Below are 16,998 nucleotides of genomic sequence, written 5' to 3'. Positions count from 1 at the left end.
CCAGAGAGGGTTGTTGTAAATAAAATATTTTCTAACTTTTTATTTGAAATTGTTGTCTTGCTTCAAGTCATCCAAGGGGACTTGCTATGTACCGTCAAAAAACATTTCCTCATAATGTCTTTCTTGAAAGCATTCCAGACACCCAGACTCTAGAAATCTGTTTTGCAGTCATTACATCAGCTGTCCTCAGTGTCTCTTACCAAACACACACACGCACACACACACACCCTGATGGAACAATTGCAACATATGAACTCTGCTGAACCGTGCCAGGAAACCAAAGTCTATGGATACACATTTGATCAGTTAGCTGGGAGGTGATTTTATTTTTTAAGAGTTTAATGTTTAATGTTGTTTTTATTGATAGGGACCAGTTTCCCTTTTTTTTAAGGGATCAATTTACAGTGAAGCCTGAAAAGAAATATGATATGGAGGAGAAAACAAGGTCAGAGTCAAACTCAGGACATCACAATATAGCTTACTGACACATCAGGTCACCTCAACACGGGTTCATTGACACAAAGCCTTCCTGATATCTGGCTTTTTGCCAAGTTACAAGTCTTTAAGTACACAAACTCACAGTAGATGTTTGCATTCGTATGAGGGATATACGCCCTATAAAGTCCTCATTTAGGATCAAGCTCTAAAAATGTTAGTATCAATTTAAATTACATGATTAGTAAGACAAATTTATAATAAACATTGAAAATACCTAGAAAATATGTGCTTAAATCATATATGATTCACCGTAAACATGATTAGAAAGGGGTTTGTAAGATTGGGATGTTCTGCAAGTGTAACTGTTATAAGGTAGAAAAAGCAACTTATGGTCCCTTGTTTGTTTGTTTACTTTTTATTTTTAAATATAGCTTATGGACCTTCGTTCTATGTTGAACCTGTAGGAAGTTTCTGCTTTGTTGAAACAAATGAGCCTTCACATATTCTGCCTTCTGCCTTTGTCTAAGAAAAGCAATCCATAGTTTAAGACACACATAATTCTATAAGGATCAAGCTTGTTGGTTTCTTAATGTTGGCTCTAAACTGGTAACACATACAGAACTGCCTCTCAAACCTGATCAAGGGATCAATTCACCCTCTTTGTCGCTGATCTTAAACTCACCTTTCTCACTATCAGCAGGTAAACGCCTCCATGAGGACCCTTTGGGGTCCCCTGTAGACCATAAAATGTGACTGGGTCCTTTATTTCCAGTGATTGTTGTAATGGATAAACATCATATACCCCCCACCAATGACCATAGTATTGTCCTAGAGGCAACAAATGGAAAAAAATGATCAAGTATATTTATTTATATATGATATATGAAATATGTCTTTAAACTACTGTAATAACCATAACTGATTATTGCAGTAAGTGGCTGCCTGTTGTTGCCAATGACACAATAAGAGCAGTGAAACAGAACAAACCCAGTTGAAATTGCAGCCACAAAAATAAAACAACAATCTGATAAACACTAAAACTGAAGAGTCAACTGTTCGTCACTACGAGCTTTCCACATTTCATGTTTTCATTTGACAAATTGTTAAAATAAGAAATATTGATCATAGCCACATCAGTGTTCCTTCTGTAGTGAATCATACATTCATCAAGTTGTCCATGTGTGCCAAAAAGACTATACTTAGTATGATAAGGGAAATTTTGATTTGTTCTGATGGGTCTTGTTATCGGGTTTCGGACATACTTTGAGCAATTACTTAACAATACAAAAAAGAAAATCACACTTTTATCAATAATATTCCCCAATGAAAAATCCTTACATGTTATTTTATTATTTTAAGGCATTTTATAAAAAAATTAAAAAAAGATTTCCCATGCGCTCAAAGACAGACATTATATATTATGATAAAATAAACTTAAGTATGTTAATAGATTAGATAGAAAGATTTTTAACATTTCTTCAGATTTGTGATTAGGCGAGCTCAAAGGACACTTCCACCCAAATTATCAAAGTACAGGCATGGGCACAAATTAGTTAAATATAAACATTCAAATTGATCTTACCTTTACTTTCATAAGCCACATTATACCAACTTCTATAACTCTTTATTGTGAAACATGTCATCTGATATTAAAATATGTGAGAGTTAAATGTGTTGAACTTGGAGCGTGTAAGAGTCTAAAGATGCTTCAGGGCAGCAATGAGGTGTAATGGGTCTCCTTGTCTTTGTCTTTCTTTATGTATCCGATGGGGTCTTTATCTCAGGTTGTAAAGACAAACAAAATCAATGTTAACTATTAGATCTGATGAGGAAAATAAAAATATGTGTGAGCTGTAAAAAAAGGAGAAAATGATGAGACACGGGAGGAGCCGGGCCGTGAGACTGCAGCAGATTAAGGAGAAGATGGCCCCTAAAAATAAGTCTTTGAGTTGGCAGATGATGGGGGGGGATTTCTGGCTCTGACCCGGATGGTCCCCTTGGATGGTTGATGATGATGGTAATTAAATGTGTTCTTTATGTCGAGTCAGCATATCCTCACTTTGTTACGGCCGGTCTCTGCAGACCAAGCTCTGCCAAGATTCCTGAGCTAATCTGCCAAGTAATTTTCATAAAGTATATTTCTGCAGTTGTCCATCCGCACAGCCAAGTCCAAAGATAGCAACCGTGATTTACACAAGGAAGTTTTGTTTTTGTTTGAGCTCCTTAAGAAACAGCAGCTTTGCTTTTTTATTTTCTTTTGTTTTAGTGTCAGAAAGGAATTTTACTCCCACCAGGGTGTGATACCTGATATGTGTGTGTGTGTGTGTGTGTGTGTGTGTGTGTGTGTGTGTGTGTGTGTGTGTGTGTGTGTGTGTGTGTGTGTGTGTGTGTGTGTGTGTGTGTGTGTGTGTGTGTGTGTGTGTGTGTGTGTGTGTGTGGGTCCTTGAACAAGCCTTGTTTCTGAAGTGATACACCTGCCGCTGGAAGACGAATATATCTCTCAGGAAATAGTTATGTTTAATCTGGTGTTTGTATAGAAAACACCTCAGAAAAACTTCAGATTTAGAAGAAATAATGTTGATACTCTTTACTTGTACTTATATACTTAACTAAACTATAAAGCAAAAATTACCCCAAATTTGTGTGGCTCTATGCACCAGATTTTCAGCATTTCAATGATGGTTTATATTGTACACTGTGTATTATTTAGTGTCATGAAAGGGTGAGGCTTATTTCTTTCTGGAATCCTACAATAATAACAATACCTATGGTATAAAGTAAATTAACATAAATATGTAAGATACAGGAAGTGTGAATTTTACAATTTGAACATATAAGTAAAGCTCCATATGCAAAGCTTGCATCAATTTACCACATTTTACACACCTCCTCTTTAAGTTTTGAATCAAAACTACACTTAAAGATTTTAAATTGACTTTTAATTTAGATTTTTTAAGAGGGCCAATTCACTGGATTGGATTTATGGGTAATTTCATTAAACGCAACATGAAAACGACCAGTAGTCTTGATATGAGAGTAGGTGTAAAAATGACAAACATTTTATTTTGTAAACTGTAGAAATGTTCTTGTTACGTCTTGTGACATCACCCATTTTCTTTCCGCCCACCAACATTTTTCAGACATTGTATCACTGACAGCTCACAAAGGTTAAATTACCTTTGTCAGGTGGATTTTTTCCGAGTGATTCCCTCATTCACTCTTAAACACCATTCATTGACATGTGAATGGAAAAGTTAATGACATGTGTTGCAATGTCACCTGGTTTAAGCTGTTCTGTCATATGTCTCAAATTAGGTCATTATTGGTGAACAGACACGCCTGCTGACACGACAACCTTTTAAGGCACTTCAAATCATTATGTCTGTACCTACATCTGAAGCTAGAGTCAGGTGATGGTAAAGGAGGGTTAAAAGAGATGACATGTCATGTCATTTTGTTCAACCCAAGTGCAGTGTAAACAGGTTTCACTGAGGCTCCCACAGTGAGGGTGTCATATAGTAGCTTGCTTTATGGGTGAGAACTACAATTGTGCAACTATATTGAAAAGTTATTAAAAGAACTTGAACAGATGCTTTCTATTTGAAAACATCCTACTGAATTTAACTCAAAGCGTATTCAAAAACTTCTGGTGGTCGTGCGCGACTAAAAACATTATCCCTTTATTTCTAGTGCCGACTGCTTCAACCCTCCAATATCGCAGCTCCAGGTACACTGTGCATGTGTCATACCCCATAGCTCAAGACCATGTCCCAGCCTTCATTTAATAGCTTTGGTGACAGTTAGCTTAGCTTAGCATAAAGACTGTAAACTGACCGGCTATGTCATAAGGTTACAAAACCCACCTACTCTCTTGTTTTTGTAAAACATATCAAACCGATGAAACATGTTACTTAGTGATCTTAAGAGATGCAGATTTTCCTTTTTGGACAGAGCAAGGCTAGCTGTTTCCCCCTGTTTACAGTCTTTATGCTAAGCTAAGATAACCATCTACTGTCTCCAGACTCATATTTAAATGACAAATGTGAGAGTGGCATCAATCTTCACATCTTGATCTCGACAAGAAAGTGAAAAATGCTGCAGGGACCAGATTGTCACTATCTCTTTTCATCAAAGTGTCTTGCATTTTTTTCGACAAACTCAACTCTTACTGGTAACAGACTGTTAATGCCGGTCTGTCAAACTCTGAAGGAGTATTACACCCTTTTCTGGTCTTATGTACTTTCCCAAATGTGCAGAAATTGGATGGACTTGCCCAAAGTTTAAATCTGGTAAGAATGTGGCTTAAATGTGTTAAAACTTTATTCGGGAAGAATGTCCAGGTAAACGTTGATTATAGATTCACTAAATCACTCACTAGTTATTGAGTAAATGCTGCATTTAGTAGCAATGCTGCTCTAAATAGCTTTAATGAAACTGAAGCCTTCCAGTGGTTCAGAGTGACCCGGGTTTAACCAAAGCAGCACATCGAAAGGAATGATCACAACATGCCAAAGACAAGGCGGAAAACACACTGGAACTGGAGTCTTGATCTGTTACCAAATGCAAATTCTGCAAACAGATGCGCTTGACTGCACACTGTTAAGCAGATCAGATTATAATCCACTTTATTTGGTAAACAGTAAGAAAATCAATCCGTTATTCTGGACTAAAGTGACCAGTAATACTTTGTGTGACTGACATCCCTGGTGTTTTGTAAAGCAGTATAACGTCTCCCTCTAGAGGAGGGGACACAACTACTGAACCTCACAGCAGAGACGTTTTCCTCTGCCTGAGCCAAACAAAACCATACAGTGTTACTCTGCGGTGACCTTGTCTCACATCCGCTGTCTGACATGAACTGATATGAACACAGTCCTGAGGTGTGATGATGGTTGAGGAATCAGTTGATCGTTTAAGGGCAGAGGTTCAGGTTGAGGATGGATAACAATCAGCTTGCAGGAGTGAATATTTACACATCAGTAATTACAGATTGTCCACAAACATACGTTACAGCATAGTTGCAGCACCTTGGTGGCTGTTGTATTGTTTCAGCTGGTTGAGTGGAAGAGGGAGAGGAACAATAGAGGCCAATAACAATAATGTAGCTGTCAGGACTGTGAGGGAGGCAAGGTCGCAGAAGTGATACAGTACACAGGCCGGCCCAATTCCTTCCTTAATTCCTAAGCTGAACAAAAAATAAGGTAAAACTGGACTCTGGGTTTCTCAAAGTGAGTAATATTGTTAGGAAATGATGATTAGCTTTTGGCCTTTCATAGAGATTTGGATTAAAACAGGCTCAAGTCAAAAGTAACTTTTAAAAATACCAGAAGCTTTTTAGTTTACAGACAATTTAAAAACACATACAAAAAGCAAAAAATTTAGAATTGCTCAATTTGAAATTCAGAGTGTATGTAGTGCCTCCCCACCAACATGGCAGCTAACAATGAGGCGATCTCAGCTGTAACAAAACCAACAGAGGGAGAGAGACCCAGGTACCATTGCTCCACTATATCTTTACATTGATAATAGTTGTTTGCGGCTATATTGTTGCTCTGAATATCATATTGAGAACCTTAAGGCAGATACCAAAACAAACACCAAACCAAACAAAAACCTTTTTTTTGCCTTCATAGTTTCTTAAACACAAAGTAGTATAAAGGAGACTTAACTACATTCACTTTGCGGCAAAAAGTAGTAGAAGAAGTGCTCATAATTTTCATAGAGACAGTCATTTTCCCTTGTTTTTTTACATGTGAGTACATTTGTGCAACAAAATTTGGAAACAAAATGATGTTATTGCTTTCCAGTCTTTGAGAATCAGTGTTTTTGGCTAACCATGCCAATCAATCAGTGTTGTTTGTATATGAGACCGCTTCAGAACATCCAAAAACAATACAGAATATCTGAGCATGTCAATTATTATAAGACTTTTTTTGCTGATTCCCTGCTAAAAGAGGAGATCATCAGGTTTCATTTTCTGTGGCCGCTATGGTTTTCATAATGAGGTGCTGAAATCAGTGCAGCAGTCATCCATCATGCCTTTCTCACACGCCATGCCTCAGGGGGACAATCAACTGATCAGGAATAATACATCCCACTGGACGGTCAGTGTTTATGTGTTTGATTCTGGAGATATCATTTTTCTCTCCTGAAGGAAGCTCACAGCTCAGTTGGGTTGTGTGTGGTCCTGACCCTGTACATGATTTACAATGCCTGCAACTAAACTTTTTCTTACATTATAATAAAGTTACACATTGTATTCTGAATGTGAAAAACGTGTTCTAATATTTTCCAACCAGTTTTAAACCACATTTTAACAATTAATTTGACAAATACGTTTCCAAAAGAGGAAGGCCATCCATATTGTCAATGCTTTTAGCTTTGAGTTTAGCCAAGTTTATTTAACAACATGAAAGGGCATACATCAAATAACACATCAAATGACACTTTTACAAGAGTAAAAAATGTTGGCTGAATTAAGAGTCCAGGTATTATGCACACTGGCTCATTGTCATGCCCTTATACACCATGTTGGAGCATAGACGTTGAATTAAGTATTTACTTTATCAGATCAGAATCAGAAGCTGTTTATTGCCAAGTACGTTACACATACAAGGAATGTGGCTAGATGATAGGTGCATAACAGTAAACACAGTGCATAGTATAAGATATAATAAAACAATAAAAAAATTTGTAAATTTACAATAAAACATGGCAAATAAGAGTACATTAAAACAAGTATATTATTAAAGTGTCAAATGTACAGTACCAGTCAAAAGTTTGGACACACCTTCTCATTCAACTACTTTGAAGAAACTTAAATATAAAACATATTCTGGTTTGTTGAGCATTTGTTTGTTTACCACATAATTCCATATGTGTTTGGATGTCTTCAATATTAATCTACAATGTAGAAAAAATAAAAAATAAAGAAAAACCATTGAATGAGAAGGTGTGTCCAAACTTTTGACTGGTACTGTATATTAATAGAGAAAAAGATGTGCAAGGGTGTAAGACATTTTCCTGGGGATGTTAGTGACTGAGTCAGTGGGGGGGTTATTGATGAATAAAGAGTCTCAAATAATAGGTTAAAATGGCTTCACACAAATTTCAAATAAGTTTGAAAAGCAAATGTGCAATAAAGGAATTTGTGCCTCTGCATTTAGTAGTGTGGTAATAGTTGAGGGAACGTATTAATGCTCTGTTTTTGATCGAATTAGAATTCGGTAGATCGCGGATACAACCAGTGGGGGCGGTAATGCGACACTAACTGCGTGCACTCCACCGGCGAAGAAGAAAACCCGGAAGTAGGCTTTGTTTTGATTTTTCGTCACGGCGGGAACGCTCGGGAGAGCCCACCGAGGACGTAAACAAACTAGCGCCATTCTTCATACACCCATTAACGCTGCACTGTAAGTTTATATTTCAATATCTACTACGAGCAGTGTTTAAATTAAATGCAACGTTAATCACACAATGTGCTAACTAGGCTGCAACTCTCTCCAAACTTAAACGGGCTGCGTGGGAGCTAGTCGTGCTAACCTGGACTTAGCTTTTCTAATAAGTGTAATTATTATAATACATTTATTAATTCATCTTTAAACTGTTTTGTATGTAAAATTGAACCTGTAATAAACAGGCCAATAACTAAAAAACATTCAATATGCTGAAATGAACTTAGTCTGCTCAGCACATTCACATATACAACTCAATTATTACATATAGTGGCATTAAATAAGGCTCAGCTCAGCCTGGCTCATACTGCTGTTTGTGCACTGCCAGTCCTCTAAGGCTCATTAAAATAGTGCCTACCCTTAATGCACACATGTAAATATACTGTACTTTTTTATTTTATTGTATAATATGTTTTATTTATTACCTTAATCTGTTTCTCTGTCCTTGAGCTGCTGCAACACCCGAATTTTCCCCATGGGGATCAAAAAAGGAATATCTATCTATCTATCTATCTATCTATCTATCTATCTATCTATCTATCTAAACCATTAAATCTTGGAAAAAATAACGATTATGAAATTAGCTGTTCATCAATCAGATTGATCCACTAATAAACAATACACAATTCTATTCATATACAGTACCAGTCAAAAGTTTGGACACACCTTCTCATTCAATGGTTTTTCTTTCTTTCTTTCTTTTTCTACATTGTAGATTAATATTGAAGACATCTAAACTATGAAGGAACACATATGGAATTATGTGGTAAACAAACAAATGCTCAACAAACCAGAATATGTTTTATATTTTAGATTCTTCAAAGTAGTTGAATGAGAAGGTGTGTCCAAACTTTTGACTGGTACTGTAGCCTACAAACGTAAACAGCTCTTGTCAGAACTCAAAATAAATCATAAAATGTTATATTTTATGCCATATGCAAGGTTGTTTTTGTTTGATTTACGGGTTATGAATGTACTTAAATGTTTGTACTCATAATGTTAGTTACGTTGTAACATAACAATGGTGTTTGATGCCGTCTTTTCTTTGATTGCCTCTCTTCCACCAGGTGAGACATTTCGACAATGACGTCCCAACAGCAGGATGTGGCCAAACTTAACATCTCCCCAGTTCTGTTTCTGACCGTGGACGGGGAACCCATGACTTTCTTCCTGCGACCGGGTCCCGCTAAACGCAGGCTCCAGCCGCTCATCACAGCCGGGTCAGGGGTGTTGTGCAATGTGCAGCAGCCAGGGGCAATCCTGCTGATAGAGCCAGAGGAAAAAGGCTCTATTCCTGAAACTAGTGCTCACTGGTAGGTACTGGACTGGGACGCCATTAGAAAGTGTTTATGTCAGGGGAAATGCTGTCTAGCCTATTAAGTTAAGAAAATGAAACCATGCAAAACTTTTGTGGGGTTTTCATGGTTCTATTCAGCCAATGTATCTGTCAAATTTGGACATATAGTCTGCTCAGCACATTCACATATACAACTCAATTATTACATATAATGGCATTAAATAAGGCACAGCTCAGCCTGTCTCATACAGTTGCTGCTGTTTGTGCACTGCCAGTCCTCTAAGGCTCATTAAAATAATGCCTACCCTTAATAGACAATTAAACAGCAATTTGCTCTGTTAGGGGGAGCTTTAATACTTATACCGGGAAAATGTTATAGATATATTAACATGTTTTACTATATTACGTTTTATTCTTCATCTTTAATGACAATGCATTTTTAAGTTTTGAGCTGAAACATTCCCATGCGGATGTATGTGATCAGCTAGATAATTGAATTTAGCAAAAAGGTTTTACTGTGTTAGTAACTTAAAAGATATGCAGATTCATGGTAATGAAGTGCCTTTTTTCTCAGCTTCGTGTCCATCCAGTACATTCTTGACTGTGTTGAGAAGGATGAACAGCTGAATTTAGAGGACTACAGGTTACATCCTGAAGTAGTCCCGAGACAGTCTGCTAGACTCAACAATAACAAACGTATCTCAACTGGACACGTAGGAGGTATGATGAAAAGACCTAACTTGAATTAATTAAAGTTTAATTATAAAATAGCTGTTGAATAATAAGTGTGTACTGGTTTTATATTAGCTGTACAATGTAGTATTAAATTGGGAATCAATGTTACGCTGTTTGCTTTAAATCTACCGACGTATATACTTTCTGTCATTATGATTAGGCAGGGTTTCCTACACCGCTGAAGATGATGCTGCCATTTTGACTTATGTCAGCAAGCACCAGAAAGAGACTGGGGGAAATCGACTTTGGCAAAATATGGAGAAGCAGCGTGTGACCAGTCACAGCTGGCAATCAATGAAATACCGTTATAGAGTGCAACTGGCAAAGAGACAGTCAGAGGTTGTGGAGGTGGCAACAACAGAGGAAGACACAAAAGCAGAAGAGGGTGAGAGCAAGGTAATTAACCTCAAAGTTATTTTGTCATTTATTTCTCTGTTGAGAGGCTCAAATAATAGTGCAACTGTAACAATCTACTCTAAACCAATTCCAAACCACAATAATCCAAAATGTATGAAGCTTATAATGGTCAGGTTTTTTGTTGGCAGGAGAGTTTTTATTTCTTTGTTGCTATATTTTTGCTACTATTTTATTGCATTATGTCCCTGTGACGTATGTTAATGCATGTGTGCAAAATATGAGACCCGTTTTTTAGTGCCGTTCTCGCAGGTAACCAACAATCAATATTTCCAAGTAATACCAGGGAGTCGATGGAGTTATTAGCAGTGACTTTATGTTATTTAGTGTTCACTAGACATGACACCTTATGCAGGTCATCCAGGTTGTGTTGTATAAAAAAAAAAACATACAGTAAAAAGTAAATCAAGATAATATTAATATTGCAAGACCATGTCGATGGAGTGTATTTTTTTATACTACCACTGGGTGGCACCATACGAAAGAGAAAATTGTACACACTGCTTTCATTCTTTAACGTAACATGGTAATCGTGTTAACACATACAGTTTAATCCAACAGACTTCATTGACACACCTTCTATCGAAATACAAATTCATCTTTAGAATACTTCCAGACTACGCATAGTTGCATCTTTTATAGACATGAAGCCTGAAGTTTCTCCTCTGTCTGCTCATAGGTAGAAGGAAATCAAGACACAGATGTTCAAAACAACTCCAGTGCAGAAGATTCTGCTTCTCCTCAGACACATCCGACAGAAACAGACCTAACACAGGTAGTAACCAGAACTCTCTGCTTGCAACAATCACTACTGTTAAAGTATTGAACAGTAAGTTTGAATGTGTTTTAACAATATATTCAAAGGAGCAGAACTGAACATGACAGATTTGGTGTCTCCACAGATAGATGCCCAGTCCATACCATCTGAAAGCACACAAATAGAAATTGTAGAAGCTCAAACATCCATTCCTCCGAAAGAGGAAGAGCAACATGTGGACCAACAAACAGACAAACAACCAGCTGAAAGCACACAGGTCGAGACTGTAGACGCCGAAACATCGAACTCCCCCCAACCTGAGGGACCTTGTTTGGACCCACAGACAGATGCCCAACCCGTTTCAGCTGAGAGTGCAGAAACAGAAGAACAACAAACAATCATTTCCCCACAAAAGAAAAGTGTGCTAGAGGGTTCTCCTCCAGCTGAGCCTGAGTCCCCGCCTGACACCTCTTCTCAGAAAAAGCCCAAAGAGAAGCAGAAAGCCTCCCCCAAGCAAGAACAACTAAAGCGATCAACGCGGAGGGAGCTTGCGGTTGAGTTGTTTTCACTGTCTGAACCTTATAGCAAAAAACTCAGATCATCATCAACTTCTCCAGGGCGACCACCACCACCACCATCATCATCATCATCATCATCATCATCATCATCATCATCATCATCATCATCATCTCCTCAGCCCTCAAATAAAACTAAATCGGCCGCTAAGTCCACTCTTCAAAGGGACACAACAGAAGATCAGCCGCCTTCTAAGAGAGCCAGAGGAAAGAGTGTTGCAGAGAGTCAACAGGAGGAGACGGGACAACCTGCCGTCCCTGAACAACAAACAGCACAAGCAGGTTTGTAATACCGATATATCAGCGTGGGGCTCAAAACACACAGAAGGCATCTTAATATGTTTACAAGCTTTAATGCAGCAGACTTGAGTTAAATGTTAAACCACAGGCAGAGTGGGATGATCTCTCCTCTCATCTTTCTAACTCCATCACTGTTTTGCAGGTACAGCGTCTAATGCAGTGCCACAGAAAAGAGAGAAGAAGAAAGAAAAGAGAAAGTTGGGGATTCTAGAGATGGCTACAAAGGAGTTTGAAGATGCAAGTGATGTAAGACCCAACAGAGAATAGCACATCTATAAATGTGCTTTGTTAAATGATTAGAAAATTGCTTGTCAAAAGGTTTCAGATTCATCAACAAATGATTTAGCTCTAGTAGCTTTTATCACTTTAGAAAATAAAGTTACAAAGGACCATATTTTTTTCTATATCCTGAGTTGTTCTTTAAATAAAGCTATAAATGAAGCTCTTATGTTCCGATCTCTCAGTCTGATGAAGATGGAGGTCCAGATCTCCAAACCCTGACTGAAACCGCCACGATACAACCAACATCAACAGAGCCATCCCACCCAACTTCAGACACAGCTGCAGATGTTGTTTTGACGCCGTCAAACCCTGAACATGGACCCGGCCTCCAGGGGAACCCGCAAGAGGCCGAGGTCTCCAGTAGCAACTGCCGACCAAAGACCGGCTGCCCTGAAGCTGCGGCGACTGAGGCTGTGGATGCAGCCCCCAAGGTCCACCTGTTCATATTTGACCGTGAATCTCAGGAGGAATACTCTCAGTCCATTATTGGTGATAATCCAATAGCACCGTCCAAACCACAGCCAACAGTGAACACAGATGCTGCACTTTCACTGACCCAGGTCCAGCTGGAAGAGGACAAGCGGCGAATCAAAGAGCTGATGAACCAGACTAACCAGGTGAGGACTCTGGTGCAGGAGATGCATCCGAGAGGTGCTCTTTATTCTTGGTTATATTCTGTTTGGTGTTTCTAATCTCCTCTACCTATTTTTGTTTCAGGACTTAGTGAGTGTGACCAAAGCCCTGTTGAAGACCAGCGGAGACTTCTCTGCTGCTCTGGATCGGCTTTTGAATCCCTCCTCCATTTCAGGATCAGTTTGGAGTCGCTGTGACGATGGTCTTTTGTGCTCAGCTGATCCTGTGGTCCGACAGCAGCTGCAAGAGAAATACAGCGAAGAAGACGTGGCCAAAAGAATCGTATTCCTCGAGGTAGAAAGATGAAAATGAAAGACAGGTTAGCACAGATAGAAATAAGGAGAATAGGAGATCAAGACATAAGGGGCAGACTCAGCATTTATACAGCTTAACTAGTGTGAAACTTGTGAGCTGGTCAGCTGATATTGGAATCTTTCAGCATGAAAACTACTAATACACTTCATTTCTGCTCCTCCTGACTGACTTTGAAAAGATTAAACCAGAGGGTTTAACTATTAAATGTTTTAGGTAGATTAAGTAAGGACCAGTGTTTGTTCCATTCTCTATAGCTTTGTTTGGTAACAAAATCTTTTAGTGTGTTCAGAATGAAAATATAATTTGATGTGGTTGTAATTAGTTTTGTGTTTACTTTATTTTAATTACACAGGAAGCTTCGTACCATTTAAGAACATGTTTTAAATTATGAAATAAATATACTTTTTTATATGTATTGTATTTCACCACTTATTTGAACAAATTGCATTTGAATGGTTAAAAGAAAGATTACACTTGAGCCTTGCATAACATCTGTGAGTGGAGGATCTCCAGAGCTTGCAGATAAATTTAAACTTGCGTCAAAATAAGCCAAATAGGCCTTTTCACAGCAGACATATACACTTGTCATAGTAGGAAAAAACACACGTGTAAATAATAAATCGATCGATTCCTTTCAGCTTCTTTGATTTCAGTTTTATTGTACTTGTTGGCTCATCGTCACTCACTGGGACACCTGAATACAAAAGAGCCATCGTTAGTTTCCTCCTTTGATGAGTTAAAATGTCTGCTGGGAGAAAGGCTTGATTACAGTAACACATACACTAATAAACTACTGCTATATAAATCACTTTGACTACAGTAATTACTGTACACGTTAATTATAATAAGCTTTATTTATATATCACTTTTACTTATGGTTATAATCAGATCTGATCAGCCTACTCTTTCAAATCTTTTTTTGAGTTTTTCTTCAGTGGAGAAAAAAAAGAAACAAATTAGTGTTGATTTCGATCCAATCCACCATTTTATTTCATTTTCCCCCAATATCAATTGAGTACATTCGTAATTATGAAACAGTCTTCCCCAGATCCACATGAATACATTGTATCAATAGTTCAAACAAAAATAATAAATCTAAGAGAAAAGTAATTCAATTAAAGCAGACAGATCAACCACTTAAAATGAACCCAACAGGACGCTTCCTGTGATGCAAATGAAACACAAACACTAATATCCAATACAGTGGATTTCACTGAAATATGGCCACAAGTATTGCTGCATCGTTTATCTTCCCGTCATGTTTATGAAATTAAATATAAGAAATAATGACAATTAACAGCAACGAGGTATGTCTATGAACACCTAAAACTGTATGTTGACACAACAGTTAACACAACCATTTAATCCCATTGCCACACTGATACAAAACAATCCTATAAAACCCTTTTGAGTAAGAAACATTCAAATCCACCGGGACCTAATATACGTACAACTAGGCCACACATACTGTAAGTTGGTCATGTAAGAACCCGTTAAGTAAAGCAAAATATACCAAGGTCTCCAGTAACAGCACATCATATATCCCTGGATTTGAACAGATTATTATTTTTGCTCATCTTTTATCTGTAAGGTCTTCAGAGGATGCCTCCAATCAAACTACATTCAATAAGGAGGGTTGCTACAGTTTTACCAACTGGATGTAGTTTGAATGTCACCTGCTCCGACACACCTGACGTAATGTCCCGTAGTTTGCAGGAATTTTGAAAAATCAGGTAAATGTCTCCAAGCTAAACCTGTATGGTGGTGGTGGTGGTGGTGGTGGTGGTGGTGGTGGTGGTGGTGGTCATGCACTAACAGTACCAGAGTTAGTAGAATTCATAGCTTGATGTCCATCTTTGTCATGTTACTTTACATTCTGCTTTGGTTGGCTGGTTAATGTGACGGTGGTGTGGTGTAGGCTACAGACAGTGAACTGTGTTGTTAGGCGTCCGGACGTTACAGCCATTCAATCAATAAATAAAGCGTTTGATGTCGATACAAAGTACAGTACCAAGAATATCTATTTGTTACTCGTCAGGCTGGTTTTACATCAACTCAAACATAAAATGATATGAAGGATGTCTGTGAGTAAAACAATTCCTCACCATTATATAATTAGTTTTTATTATTTCTGATCTGATATGGTCTGCAAGTGACATAACGTCTGGAACAAGTTTAATAGTTCGGCATGAGTTAATAAAAGCAGAATATGGCGACGATAACACACTTTTTGGTTAACATAGAATGATTACAAAACAATGAATAATAAACGTTATGCCACAAATACAGTTCAAATAATAAAAGATTGACGCACAGTCTGCATTGCAGCTATTTAGTTAAAAAAAAAAAAAAAAAAAAAAACGTTATAAAAGAAAGACCCACAGCTTCTTTCCCCACACAAACATGCTGAAATAACAAAAGGCCTGATTTTTAACATTCTGCTTCTATAAAACTTCAAGATCGAAGTAGCACTTAATTCATCTTTGATCCAGCAAACATCCAGCAAACATTATAATACAAAGAGGTGATAAAAAGATCACCTCTGCCCCCATGAGTCGGTCACGTTCCACTCTTATCCAGTGGGAGCACTGAAAAGCGAAATCGTGAGACATCTCAATCAGTTGCAAAGAGACTTAACATGAACTAAAAGGCCTCTGGGGTTTACGATCACATGCCTACAACCCTCTATGTACAGTCTGACACTTCAAGCCCCGATACTGAAGAGACAAAGCAGGATGTGCAACCGTGTGCAACCCATCTGGAACAGAGTCCCCTGCAGGACAGCAGGTCACAGCTCATAATAACATAAACAATAAAAAGATGTCATCCATTAAGATGTGAAAGGGAAACTTTTCAAAATACGTCCTTTGGTTTTTCTTAAGACGTTGGAGGGCATTGTGTGGCTTTGACTTTGATTTCTTTCATAAAAACGATTGTATTTTAACCATTTAAAATCACATGTCTAGATGTGCACGAAATAATCTGCACAAGATGAGAACAACGTTTCCTCAGTACAGAACAATCAAAATCAGAACAATGCACTTCTGTTTCAGTAGCAAGTAGCATCAGGCAGATGTTAACTACTCAAGTAATGAATGAAGATATCAGTCATTTGTTGAGGGGCCACTGTTACATTTTTTTTTACTGTTGATGTCCCCCTACTAAGATTATTTCACGCTCAAACACACACACAGAAAAAAAAAAGAGTTCTCAAAATGATACATAGAAAACACCTGCTTTGCTGAAAAGGCTAATAGTATTGGTTTGAAGGGAAACAAGGAAGGGTGAAAGCCAGTCCAAACATAAGGCCAGCTAAATTGCATAGAAATTCAGTAGTGCACTGAAAACATCAAAAGGCTGTGCTCCTTTCCTCTGTCGACTTTGGCAACTCTGCAGAGTTCCCTCAGAAACCACCAGAACTCCAACACCATTTGTCTTCACTCCTTGGTTTGTCTCCTTGGCAGAAGACACTCAGACCCCCAACAGTTTAATTTGGACTGCAAACAAAAACAAATACTGTTCCAATTTAGGTGCACACACGATTTTGCAATCTAAAATAAATATAAAAAGTCTATGTAAAGATGGATTTTTTTTTAATGAATTCTATTTGGAGGAGCACAATATGTACTATTTTCAATTCCTTTAGAATAAAAGGACATTAATAGGGTAAGAATTTGTATAAAATACTTCTTAGCCAGTGTAAAATATACTGTAAGAGATTTTTTTTCTCTCCTCTAAAATGATGTGAAGCTCTGGACAAGGATCCAGCGAGGCAGCAATGAGGAAGAGAGCACAGCT

The 16,998-nt window shown here is 37.9% G+C and overlaps 1 protein-coding gene across 1 annotated transcript; it reads left to right on the top strand.

Annotated features, from left to right (window-relative positions):
- The first annotated feature begins 7,771 nt into the window (after window positions 1–7,771).
- On the top strand, window positions 7,772–13,383 carry terf2ip (telomeric repeat binding factor 2, interacting protein). The gene is made up of 9 exons (XM_054617428.1): window positions 7,772–7,850; window positions 8,960–9,205; window positions 9,764–9,909; window positions 10,085–10,320; window positions 11,018–11,113; window positions 11,241–11,952; window positions 12,113–12,216; window positions 12,435–12,869; window positions 12,970–13,383. Exons 2-9 carry the CDS (start codon window positions 8,976–8,978, stop codon window positions 13,189–13,191), a joined length of 2,181 nt encoding a protein of 726 aa, XP_054473403.1. The 5' UTR covers window positions 7,772–7,850; window positions 8,960–8,975; the 3' UTR covers window positions 13,192–13,383.
- The last annotated feature ends 3,615 nt before the right edge of the window (window positions 13,384–16,998 follow it).

Source organism: Anoplopoma fimbria, chromosome 17, assembly GCF_027596085.1.
Source record: "Anoplopoma fimbria isolate UVic2021 breed Golden Eagle Sablefish chromosome 17, Afim_UVic_2022, whole genome shotgun sequence".
In the NCBI taxonomy this organism is placed as follows: Eukaryota; Metazoa; Chordata; class Actinopteri; order Perciformes; family Anoplopomatidae; genus Anoplopoma; species Anoplopoma fimbria.
Note: the sequence above shows the minus strand (reverse complement) of the source record. Positions and strands in the feature narration are given on the sequence as shown.

What these genes read in the sequence shown, in the direction of transcription:
- terf2ip (XM_054617428.1), top strand. Translation starts at nt 8,976, where the DNA reads ATGACGTCCCAACAGCAGGATGTGGCCAAACTTAACATCTCCCCAGTT. An exon ending in CAGAAGAGGGTGAGAGCAAG is followed by an intron (nt 10,321 to 11,017) that starts GTAATTAACCTC and finishes GTCTGCTCATAG; the next exon opens with GTAGAAGGAAATCAAGACAC. An exon ending in CAGAAACAGACCTAACACAG is followed by an intron (nt 11,114 to 11,240) that starts GTAGTAACCAGA and finishes GTGTCTCCACAG; the next exon opens with ATAGATGCCCAGTCCATACC.